This window comes from Empidonax traillii, unplaced genomic scaffold, assembly GCF_003031625.1.
Source record: "Empidonax traillii isolate 1590-97213 ecotype Southwest subspecies unplaced genomic scaffold, ASM303162v1 scaffold86:size2944007, whole genome shotgun sequence".
NCBI classification, from domain to species: domain Eukaryota; kingdom Metazoa; phylum Chordata; class Aves; order Passeriformes; family Tyrannidae; genus Empidonax; species Empidonax traillii.
This window is the reverse complement of record NW_020955279.1, coordinates 754,270-766,505: the sequence shown is the minus strand read 5'-3', so window position 1 is coordinate 766,505 and position 12,236 is coordinate 754,270. Positions and strand designations below refer to the sequence as shown.

At 41.1% G+C, this 12,236-nt stretch overlaps 1 protein-coding gene across 2 annotated transcripts; it reads left to right on the top strand.

Moving 5' to 3' along the window:
* Window positions 1-3,514: 3,514 nt before the first annotated feature.
* On the top strand, window positions 3,515-11,169 carry PCK1 (phosphoenolpyruvate carboxykinase 1). Of its 2 annotated transcripts, none has more exons than XM_027881251.1 (10): window positions 3,515-3,656; window positions 3,900-4,111; window positions 5,485-5,666; window positions 6,281-6,484; window positions 6,809-6,996; window positions 7,937-8,099; window positions 8,232-8,456; window positions 8,553-8,684; window positions 9,394-9,489; window positions 10,090-11,169. In XM_027881251.1, exons 2-10 carry the CDS (start codon window positions 3,912-3,914, stop codon window positions 10,542-10,544), a joined length of 1,845 nt encoding a protein of 614 aa, XP_027737052.1. In that variant the 5' UTR covers window positions 3,515-3,656; window positions 3,900-3,911; the 3' UTR covers window positions 10,545-11,169. The 2 variants fall into 2 exon arrangements, with proteins under 2 accessions (XP_027737052.1, XP_027737051.1); XM_027881250.1 differs by having other exon boundaries at window positions 3,516-3,656; window positions 3,837-4,111.
* Window positions 11,170-12,236: the final 1,067 nt, after the last annotated feature.

The window sequence follows — 12,236 nt, the reverse complement described above, 5'->3', positions numbered from 1 at the left end:
GGAATAAACACTTGGCTTGGTCACAGACTCTTTTGCAACTGCAGGCAATTTGCACGGTTCAGGTTTTCTTCTGGAAGCTGAGAGAACAGTCCCTGCCCTGGTCTCTGTGAGCTGTTTGCTTGCAAGGGCTGCCCTTGGATCTGGGCTCTGTGGCACCCAGTCCAGCAGCAATTGCAGTGTGCTCACAGCAGGAAATAACAATCCAGAGGCAATGCTCTGCCCTTAGTAGAGCAGCTCAGAGAATCTTTAAAAAAAGCTACAATTTTATAACAAAATATCCAAGTGACAAACTCTTTGGAGGTGATAGTATGTAGGATAATTAGCAATGGGAGGGGAGTAGAATTTCTGAGTATTATTATATGCCATTAACAACTTTCAGAGCTCATTGAGAGTGCTTTATTGCACCTTGGTTTGTAGTGATGAGTTAAGCTTTCTAATGATGCTTTTTCTGAGCATCTAAGAACTTTTACATTTATTGCATTGAGTTCCAGTAAGTCTATAAATCTAAGTGCTCAAAACCTCTATTTTGAACAGCCTGAATAGTGTCCATCAAAGCAAACATCCTAAAAACCCTCCTTTCAAGGCACTTGTTGAACACTATCATCTTGAAATGTCAGATTCACATGCATTTAAATGATTTGACAGCTTCCAAGGCGGCACCTGATGAGCATCACATTCAAATGTCAAGAAGCACAGAGAAAAAGTGCCAAAAAAAGTTAGATCTGAAGAAATTGTATCAGCTATTAGATGAGCATTATAATGCAGTTACTACTAAAAAAGATTTCTCATTTAAATGGCAAATAAACTTTACATTGTAGACAAATTTTTTTAAAGGCCTTACATTGCCCCAGACCACCTCCCATGCTTTTCACTAGTGAGACCTTCCAGAACCTGAATCCAGGCAGCAGACACACACTGGTACTGGGTGAACACCTCAAGACCACTGTAACTGAGCCATTGGAGGTGCTACTTCTAGGTTTGGGGTTTTTTTTGTGGGAAACACTGTGTGTTATGAAAATTCACTATCTTCTGTTAAAACCTTTAATGCCTTCTGTTGGCTGTCTAAAAGCTGAATCTCTAAATGAGAAGACTCTTGAAAAAAAATCTTGGCCCTGATTTGCATATGCTCCAGTTATTTCATTGCACCAAACACTGTGTGTGTTTTATATAGGGGCTTGAGGCTTACTGTGTGTTTGTGATATGCTTTGAGATCCTCTGATGGGAGGTGTTACCTAAATAAAAGTAATTTGATGCTGAAGTGTCTAGAATTCCCAGTGGACATCTGCACTCGAGCCCTGCTGCCATCACAAATGAAAAACATTTGGAATCCTTAATGTGATTTTTAATGGACATATGTTCGTAACACGGTGCCACCAATTTGGCATATTTAGTGTCTCCTCAAGAGAAGCCCACAGTTTGTATAGCAAGATTGTGGGAGGTTAGGATTGCAGTGTGAGAAAATTTGCACAACACCTGCCTGACTGCAATTTAATTGGCAGAAATTAATGCTCTGGGTTTGGGGATTTTTTCCTGCTCTCAGAACCAAAGAGACACTAGGACTGATCCTGCTGTATTGCACTGTTGTATTTAAGCTTTTATTCTGACTTCACTTGTGCTGTAACATGATCATTTTCTGGTCCACTGTCTTCCTAACCACTGAGCATTGCTGGCTTATTCTCAGTTGCTATTTCTATGTGTACTGACTTACCTGGCCAGCAGAAAGCACTCAGTATTTTTGTACCTCACTGAAAAAGGGCTCTGCTTAGTATTACTGAAGATTATACCCCATTTTATTTTTAATTAAGTACTTAATGGTATGTTTTAAAAGGAAAGCATTTGGCTGAAATATTTCTGATCAGCTCCACCAGCAGCACATTTGTGGACTCTGAAGACAAACACCAGCACTGTTATTATTAAATTGGTTTTGGTTTTTACCTGTTCTTACAGCAGAGCCCTATCTGGAAGAGCCTTTCGCACCTCTTATGCCACCGGATTTTTGTTTTCCTTTTGGAATGTTTGGCCTTGCAGTGCATCAAGGACAGCCCCTCTTACCTCACTGTTTTCTTCCCTTATTTACAAAACATAATAAAAGGCTTTGCAAGAGAGATAGAGGATACAGTCCCAGGAGGGGCGTTCCTGCAGGGGGAGGTTCAGCTCGGCAGTATTTTAGGCTTGCAGGGCAGGAGGCTGAGCTGCAGTCCTGATCCCTGCTGCTCTGCCAACCTGGCATTTCAGGGCTGGCAAAGCAGTGCTGGCTGCCTCAGCGAGAGCCCTGCTGGAAAACATCTCATTGACTCACAACCCTGAGCAGCATTGTGAGTATCCTGTCTGTAGGATACTCACATCAATTTTGTTGCTTTAAAGAACTCCCTGAAACCTAACTGGGGTTCCCAGATTTCCTGTTCTGCAAACCACTGCTGCAATATTTTGCTTTCATGGTGAAAGACCCATCAATGCAAAAAAAAATGACAGGAAGATGAGCCTTTCTTTGTGGGCACAATGGTGTAAAATGGAATAGTGGAAGCTAAAGAGCTAAAGACAGGCAGGCAGAAACAGAGGTAAGAGCTCAGAGTGTCTCAGGCCACACTAACACAAAGAATTATAAGAGTAGTGGTGGCTGTTGGTATCATATACTGATGCAAATATGGACTCACGTGCATGTACACATGCATACAGTGCATTGCACACATAGAACACACTGTGCAGCCCCATTTCTGAGCACTTTTGTGCCTTTTCTTCAAGTACTAATTCAAGGATGGGTTAATATTTTATGACCTCGCCCCCATAGAACTCGCAGTAAAATAAAACATAATATTTGAAAGAGGAGGTTAATTATTGAGGCACTTGCTGCTCTGCCTCTTCTGAGCTTGTAGCAATAGAAAATAATGCTTAGTTTGCAAGAGCCTAAAGCAAGCCATAAGCAAAAAACTTCCTCTCTCACACTCAAGGAAACCCAACATTTAGATTTATATTGGGATTTTTTTAGAATTTCATGGACAAAAATAAGACCTCTGGGCCTCGTGTATGTAGTGGTTATTCAGACCTGTCAGTGCTCACTGTTGATCTTTAATACCTGGATCAGGCAGTGTTCCCAAGGTGAGTAAACACTCCTTGGATGAGCCTCCACTTCACAGCCAACTAGTGAGCATCTGCCTGCAAAATGTGCCAACTGCACTTTGCCTCCGTGCGTGACCTTTGTGTTCCTGGTTCCAGAAACTCTTTGTACCCGACCTTTCCCACACGCCGAGAAGTTATGACGTTTTTGATTTGAAAGCCAAACTGGATCAAAGTTTGGTTAAACTGCTAAATTTTGTAACTGCTTCAAAACAGCAAACCCGGGGGCGAAGAACCTCCGCTTCCAGCATTCATTAATCAAGTCTGTTAAATGATTACCTCGTCAGGGCTGCTTTGTTGACAACTCTGCATGATGACAATGTCAGTGGCACGGTCCCAAGACACATCCAGTGGTGATGTAAAGGGCAAGCCCCCCTCACCTCAACTAGTGGGATGGACACTGCCACACAGAATATTTAAGGCAGGAGGATGCGTCCTTGGAAAGCAGCGATTGCAAGAGCGCTCCAAGGCAAGGGAGGCACCGCTCAACTGAAAGGGACAGCAAAACCCTCTCTGACATCCAACTCCACCCTGCATAGACAGTAAGTAGAATGGCCTCTATTTTTTCCACCTTGACATTACCAATTAGTCAGATTCCCCATCTTGATTTTAAAGCACGATCAAGACCATTACAAATTCGACCTTTGTGTTAAACCTTGTTATGAGGGCTTTGTGACACTGGTTAGAGCGTGTGCTAACACACCCAATATATTTGATTTTAGATTGTGATCAGTATTTCAAAGCCGTCAACAAGATCCACTACAGCTTCAATAATGCCCCCACAGTTGAAAGCCGAGATGAATGTCATGCCCAAGGTTGTCCACGGGGATTTGGAGAGCCTGCCTCCAGAAGCGAGGGATTTCATCGAAACTAATGCCAAGCTGTGCCAGCCTGAGAACATCCACATCTGTGATGGCTCGGAGGAGGAAAACAAAAAAATTCTGGACATCATGGTAGAACAAGGGATGGTCAAGAAGCTGAGGAAGTATGAGAACTGGTGAGTAGCCTACACTAAGTCAAACATCATCTCAGAGTTGTAAAATGCATTTCCTGTCCTGTTTACTTTAAAAACTCCTTATAACTCTTCAGTATTTACCTTCCATGAACATTTTGGCACTGTAGCTTACACAGGTGAAATAATCAGGAAAAGCAAATTTTTTCCTCCAAAAATTAACATAGAGTGTATTTTTCAATTGGACTACCAACTGTACATTGTCTCTATTGATTAATTACATCAGGGAACTGAAATAATGTCATGAGAATTACATAACTTATCATTAGCAATGGCTAAATATTATTTAGCAAATCTTCTTTTGAAGAATTCTACTATTTTAGTCAATTAGTTTATTCATCACATACTTTTTTGCAGCATTCAAATAGGTCTGTGGGTGTTCAAATATTATTCAGTACAGGCATTATTCATATCATGCCGATGAGCTTTGACTCTAATGTATTCAGCAAATACTTTTTTCAAATATTTCATCATTTCTCCCAACTAACTGAACATGAAAGGAGAATATTAACAACAAGTACGTACTCAGGAATTACGTGCCGATCAAGAGATCTTCATGGAAGAAATCTGCAAAGACTTTTTAATAACTAAGTGCAGGAATTTGGCAATCTGTTTGCAGACTATTTGGGAGAGAAAAGGGCAAGATTCACCAGATAAATTATTCATTGTTAATTATATGCTTAGCTATAGTGATGATGGTTATGACAGCCCAACTAGAACATTTTTATGCTCGTGGAAAATTTCGATGCACAGAGGTGAAAACGTAAGACAATCCTCTCTATTGTAAATAGATGGCAAATATTCTTTAGAGAGGGAAAAGAATCCCTTTTAATGAACTCCTTCACTTTTAATGATCATGCTTATACTCAGTATTTCCTTTGTGATGCCTCCTAACTTGAAGGACTACGCCAACCCGCTAAGCAGGGTTCTGATCCCACTAGCACTTACACCAACACTTAAAGTACTTTGCTTGGCATCCACTTAGGTTGAGGCATCATTTTGTGGTCCCCGTACAAAATAACTTCACACTGATGAGAATGAGAATTAAATGAGATTAACTTTTCCCTGAAAGTTCGTAACAGAGAGTAAGGCTGAGATGAGAGGCAAAGGAGGATTAACATGTAACCAGAATTTCCTAGGCCATATAACTTGTTATTCCTACTTGAAAGTCTTAAAACAATATGTATGAGAGGATGTATCTGACTGATTTTTGAGATTGGCTGTCACACTGACTCTGTTACTTTCGGTATTGCTTTACAAAGCATTGTAGCCCTTTGTGCTAAACTGGTCCGGTGGAAGGGTAAAAAATGTTCCATCAACAATTTAAGTCTAATTTCCTGGGGTTTGGTGAATTGCAGCTGGTTGGCTCTCACTGATCCAAGAGATGTGGCAAGAGTTGAGAGCAAAACTGTCATCATCACTCAGGAACAGAGAGATACCACTCCGATTCCTAAAACTGGCACCAGCCAGCTGGGTCGCTGGATGTCTGAGGAAGATTTTGAGAAAGCCTTCAACACCAGGTTCCCAGGCTGCATGAAAGGTGGGCGAGAAAAAGATGAATAACACTAAATTTCTAGGATTGCCAAGACACTTATAACTATTACTAGTTACTGTAATCTTTAAAGAATGATTTTAGCTGAATATTTATGTTTATACCCCCCATAATCACTTGTTGGTTTCATGCAGATCTTTATCATAGACCCAAATGTCAGGGCGAGGATAGTCCTCTGTCTCTTTCCAGTATTCTTTGCTTCCTAAAGAGGGGCAAAGTCAGGTATGAAAATTTGGCTGACTTTATTCAGAGAGTCACACAGCAATTAAGCAGCAGATAGGAAGTGTGAAGAGAATGAGGGACCCCCTATCCCCAGCAACAATTTCAGGTTCAGCAATTTACACCAGCAGAGAACTTGGCCTCCACCCACCTCTACTCCTAGCCAGACAATCTTCCTAAAGTGCTGCTTTCAGCATTTCAGATAAAAAGTCTTGCTACACAATTAGACAAACAGAAAGCTACAGCTCTTTAAACATCATCAGAAGTACTGACAAGACAAACATCTTTCAAAGAAGTGAGAGACAACCTGCATGTTAATAAAGATTATCACAAGAGTTCCTTGTTTTGCTCTTTGCCACATCTTGCTACTCCTTGTTTTCCAGGACGTACCATGTATGTCATCCCCTTCAGCATGGGGCCCATTGGGTCTCCTTTGTCCAAGATTGGGATCGAGCTGACAGATTCACCATACGTAGTGGCCAGCATGAGGATCATGACCCGGATGGGAACAGATGCTTTGAAAGCCCTGGGCAACGGGGAGTTTGTGAAATGCCTTCACTCGGTTGGATGTCCTCTACCACTAAAAGGTAAGAGCTGTTAAAAACTGTCACACCTGGAAATTCCCAAGGTGTGTTTTAGAGCTGACTGCATGTCCTCAGCACATGGGAGACCCTCACCATCGAACAAGATCAGGCTGGTTTGTGCAGCAACACTGGGTTCAAAACTCAATTAAAGGAATCAAAGCTCACTGAGAGTTTCATGGAGGGAAGATTATTATCACCAGCATTTACCGGGGATTTCCTTTGAAGCATCTGTTAGGGGTTGCTGTCAGAGGCCCGACGCTGATGAAACAACAGCGTGATCAGGCATGGAAATTGCTGCATTCATGAGTACAACATTCTGTTCTGCAGAACCATTAATCAACAACTGGCCGTGCAACCCGGAGCTAACGCTGATTGCTCATCTCCCGGATCGCAGGGAGATCATTTCGTTTGGCAGCGGCTACGGAGGAAACTCCTTGCTGGGGAAGAAATGCTTTGCTCTCCGGATCGCCAGCAGACTCGCCAAAGAGGAGGGCTGGCTCGCTGAGCACATGCTGGTAAGAGCCACTAAATCATGAAAGTTTGAACAGCACTTAAACCCTAAATTAGCTCCACACAAATACATCACATCTCGCTGTGAAATAAGTCTCATCTGTATAGTCCTGTAATGTTAGATACAAGTCTATCACATGCCAGGCTTATGAGGAATAGAAAACTGCTTGCAAGGCCAAATGCTAGACATTTTAAAATAGTACCTGTATTATCATAAACCAAGAAAGATTTGGAACTTCTGCCAGTGGCTACTTGTGTGTAGACCCATGTACTTGAGCAGAGCCTAAACATCATCACTGGACATCCACAAGTCTAATAGCAAAAGATTTATGCAAGTTTTCAAAATTGTCTTTCATATTGTGAAGAAGTCTATGGCGCTCAAAAACCTGCAAGTATCAGATTTTCTAAATTAGTTCTGCCATGTACCCTTCCTGCTTTTACTTTCTGCTGTCATTTAAACCATTCTCTAGCATAAAATACTACTGAAAAAAAGAATTTCAAAATCTATAAGAGAACAGTCTCAGAAAAAATATCTGTGGACTCTGAGAAGAGCAGAAATGTCTGTGCACAGAGGGCACACTTCATTCCACTTGTGCAGCCAAAAGAATATTGCCTATTTTTCATCTGTCTCAGCAGAGAAACACAGCTATTTGTGTGTCTTTAATCAGAAAAATAAAGATAAATGTTTGAAGTATATACATTCCTAACATTTTTTAAAAAGTATAAGAACTCCTTACAGATATTCTAACGGCAAAAAGAGAAGAGACTTTGATTTAAAAAGAGTAGTTTGAGTTATTTATCAACTATATTATGTAGTGCTTCTTCTGCAGGAACAAATTTGTGTAATTAAATATTTTATCATTACCACTTGCTGGGAGACAACTTTCAAAATGAAAAGTGCAAGAAAAAAGACTGTGTTTAACAGTTGCATTAATTTTTCAATAGATCCTGGGAATTACTAATCCAGAAGGTAAAAAGAAGTATTTTGCTGCAGCATTCCCTAGTGCATGTGGAAAAACTAACTTGGCCATGATGAACCCAAGCCTGCCAGGGTGGAAAATCGAGTGTGTGGGTGATGATATTGCCTGGATGAAATTTGATGAGCAAGGTATGGAAATTAATTTGGAATGTTTTACAGCCCAGTACAGGTTGCTTTTAGGTGCAGTAGGACATGCTACAAAACTCTGGGTAAGATTAAGTCAGTATGATTTAAATCAGTATTTTGTCATTTAACTTCCAGGCAACTTAAGGGCAATCAATCCAGAAAATGGCTTTTTTGGTGTCGCCCCTGGAACCTCAGTCAAAACAAACCCCAATGCTATCAAAACCATATTCAAGAACACCATCTTTACCAACGTAGCAGAAACCAGTGATGGAGGTGTCTACTGGGAAGGCATTGATGAGCCATTGCCACCTGGAGTAACAGTGACTTCATGGAAGAACAAGGATTGGACCCCAGATAATGGTAACCTGGACATCACCACGGTCTCTCTTGGCTTCCTCTGCTGAATTCAAGTTAATTCTGCCATTATGACCTTTTTATTTATTGTGTTCTGTGCAGGGGAACCTTGTGCTCATCCCAACTCGAGGTTCTGCTCTCCAGCCAAGCAGTGCCCCATCATGGACCCTGCGTGGGAGTCACCTGAAGGTGTGCCCATCGAAGGGATCATATTTGGAGGCCGCAGACCTGTCGGTAAGAGATGCAGCAGCCACATTTCAAAGCTGAAGTGCTGACCACAGAAGGGTTGAGACCCAACCTGTCCTATGTTGGACATGGACACAGCTTTTTCCAACTCCTCTCTGTTAGCCTTTGGCACACGTGCTTTCAGCCACTGATATTTCAATGCCTGAGTTGTTTGTTGTTAACACAAAGCAGGTAATAATAATAATAAAGGGCTGGAGAGAGATCAGGACCCACCAAGCTGGGTAAGACACATATTGCTATACTGGTTCCAGTTTGCTTGTGGTTTAACTAGTTCAGATAGGAAATGGTTAGAGAAATGAACCAGTTTTAGATGGTTTACAGAAAAGGAAGTAAAATAAATTGTTCTGTTAAAGGTCACCTGACGTAAAAGAAATAGAAGTAATGCTAGGTCTGAGTCTCATATCATGACCACAGGACCAGATTCTGTTTCCACTAAAATCTGCTGGAGGTTCTGATGTCCCAGATATCTCACACTGAGCAACTAAACATGGATGTGTTCAGTAATCAGCAGGCAGTTTTGAAAACACTGATATAAACTTCTTTTCCGTAGGAGAGCAGGAAATGAATTGATTAAAAAACCAGGAAAAGATAGAATACATTATCCAGTAACATGCATTCAGCAGTATCTCAGGTAGCAAAACCTGTTATAAAAATGTTTCTGGACCTCTAATTACTGAAGTGATTTTGCTCTTTACAGGTGTGCCTCTTGTATATGAGGCCTTTAACTGGAAGCATGGAGTATTTGTAGGAGCAGCTATGAGATCTGAAGCAACAGCAGCTGCTGAGCACAAAGGTAAATCAAAATTTAATCTGCCTACCTGTATTAAAAGCAGTGCCCTCTGGAGTGCCTGCTCTGTCCTCCCCCCTTGCTCTTTCACATTTCAGTCTTGGCAGCTAATTTTGCAACCTGTGCATTTTCACAATAGAAAATATTTGTGCTGGAATTAAAAGACAAATTCTCTGTAAAAGTCAAATTAAGCAAAATAATCCCTTAGGTGGCAAGCACACAGAACAGGACACAGGCACAGGGTTGCCAGAAGCCTTGATAGAGAGTTCTTGTTACAGTCTGGGATAAATAAACTTAAGTTTTCTCTTCTGCTAGAGCTCTACATAAATACACGAATGATGAAAGCCAGCTCTTGAGGATCTTCATTTAAGCTGCTTGACCTGAGATTGGAGAAATTTAATTTCCACTGATTACAAAAATTAATTTAATTTGTACCCTGTTCTGTACATCAAGGATAATGCCTGTATTGTTTCTTAAAGCTCTCTGGTTCAGTGCAGGAGGGTGGTGAAGGGACTGTGGGTATTAAACCCTGGGGTGATCTGACTCTGTGCTTTAGAAGGAATGTGCTATTTATTCCCTTATGTTCTCCATTTGTGTTTTGAACAGGCAAAATCATTATGCACGATCCATTTGCCATGAGGCCTTTCTTTGGCTACAACTTTGGCAAGTACTTGGCCCACTGGCTGAGCATGGCACAGCGTCCAGCTGCAAAACTGCCACGGATCTTTCATGTCAACTGGTTCCGGAAAGACAGCCAAGGGAAATTCCTGTGGCCTGGCTTCGGGGAGAATTCCCGTGTGCTGGAGTGGATGTTCAACAGAATTGAAGGGAAAGCCTCTGCCAAACCAGCTGCCATAGGTTACATCCCTACTGACAGTGCTTTGAACTTGAAGGGTTTGAAAGATATCAACTTGACCGAACTGTTTGAGATCTCAAAAGAGTTCTGGGAAAAGGAGGTAGAAGAAATCAAACAATACTTTGAAGTGCAAGTTAATGCTGACCTTCCCTATGAAATAGAAAGGGAATTGCTTGCCTTAGAGATGAGGATAAAACAGCTGTGAGCTGATCAAAACTACAATTATTTATCAATTCACACATAGTAAGACAGGGCAAACACATTTTACCAAATCACCACGAAGCATAACAGCACACTGATGGGCAGGGGGTTATAATGAAAGTAGGTCATAGCTTAGTTAGAATATAGGTACAGACATTCTAGAAGTAACTCCAGACCTAATGATTTATAACTGCATCGGTTGTTGTGAATAGGTGAGCAGCTGTGGGAATGGACGTGCACAGGGTCTTCAAACCCCTGATCTGTCACTTGCATGCACATAGAGCCATGATGTGTGTAAATTATTTGCCTAGTTCTGCATACACAATCCAAACCCATGCAGCCTTCCAGTTGTAGCACATTGTTTCCATCACAGAAACCTCAGGAGTCTCAGACTTTACAGAAAAGAAAGAGAAAATTAGATGCTGTATATATGTATTGCCTAAACATATTTCATGGCTTAAATATTTTTTAGAAAAATGAAGTTGTAACTTCTATCAGAGTGAAAGACGACTTTATATTACTAATGCATATTTAAGATATTGCTATTATATATTACTCATGTTCCTGTGATTTCCAGATGTTTTGAATGGCTTGTTCTTAAACTATAAAATAAATGTTTATACAAAATATGATCTCATTTCCAGTATTCTTGCTCTTCATAAACTACATGCATATAAATTGAACCTCCTGTCAATACCACAGCATGGGGAGACATTCACATGTGGAAGTTAGACGTTGACTAGAGCTGATCTGCGACTCCTAAGCCAGCTAGTTAAAGCCACATGCTGTCTTTGCAACTTGAATTTAAGCCAAAGGAATGATCCAGAAATTATGATACCAGCTGTGAGCAGTCATCCAGCTGGTGACGTACTCTCCATAACTGGGCATTGTTAGTTACTTCAGGCATTTATAAAATAAACTACCCTCTAGGAAAGCCCCATAACAGGACCTTGCTCATTCGTTAAAGTCATAGGATTTGTCTCTGTTCCACAGCACCTTGGCTTTTGCAAGAGTAACTAGTGCAGCTGTTGAAGTAAAGACAGTTTGGGAAGAGTTTTCTGGATTTGTTGAGATGCCTAAAGCCTTAGAGCTCAATGAAAATCAGGGTAGGAGCCTGTGCTGGCTGCCTTGTAGATCCAAGACACTAAAACCATCCCATGTTCTCCCAATTAAAGGTGTAATTTATGTGCTTCCCACATCCCTGGCAGGTATCCTGCTTTTTCACTTTGAATGCTTGATCTCCCAAAACATGAGGCAAATATTTGCTTAGCAAAAAGAAAACCACTTACAAGCCTTTTTACAGACCCCACTTCCTTGCAAAGCAAACACTCCCAAGGCTGGTCAACAGATGCCCTTCAAGGTTTGCTAGGAGAGGTCACATAGTCTGAAAAGGCTCTGACTACCTCCTGACTCCATGTTTAAGACCGAACACAAATATTATCAATTCTAAAATGAATAATTCAGTGCAAGTCAAGAGGTGGGACACACAAAGAGCAGACAATAGAAAACTGTGACAAAAGTGCAGGAGATTGGAGCAGCCTCTGCAGAGATGATCATCAGTTGCTGTTCAAAAACCACATCTCTATGGATGCAGGTCTCCTTTAGGGTCATCTATAGTATGTGTACTGTTGAGTGGGTGCCAAATTAAAGAAAATTAAGATGGAAGACAGCAAATAAGTCAGAAGGAGTGAGCCAA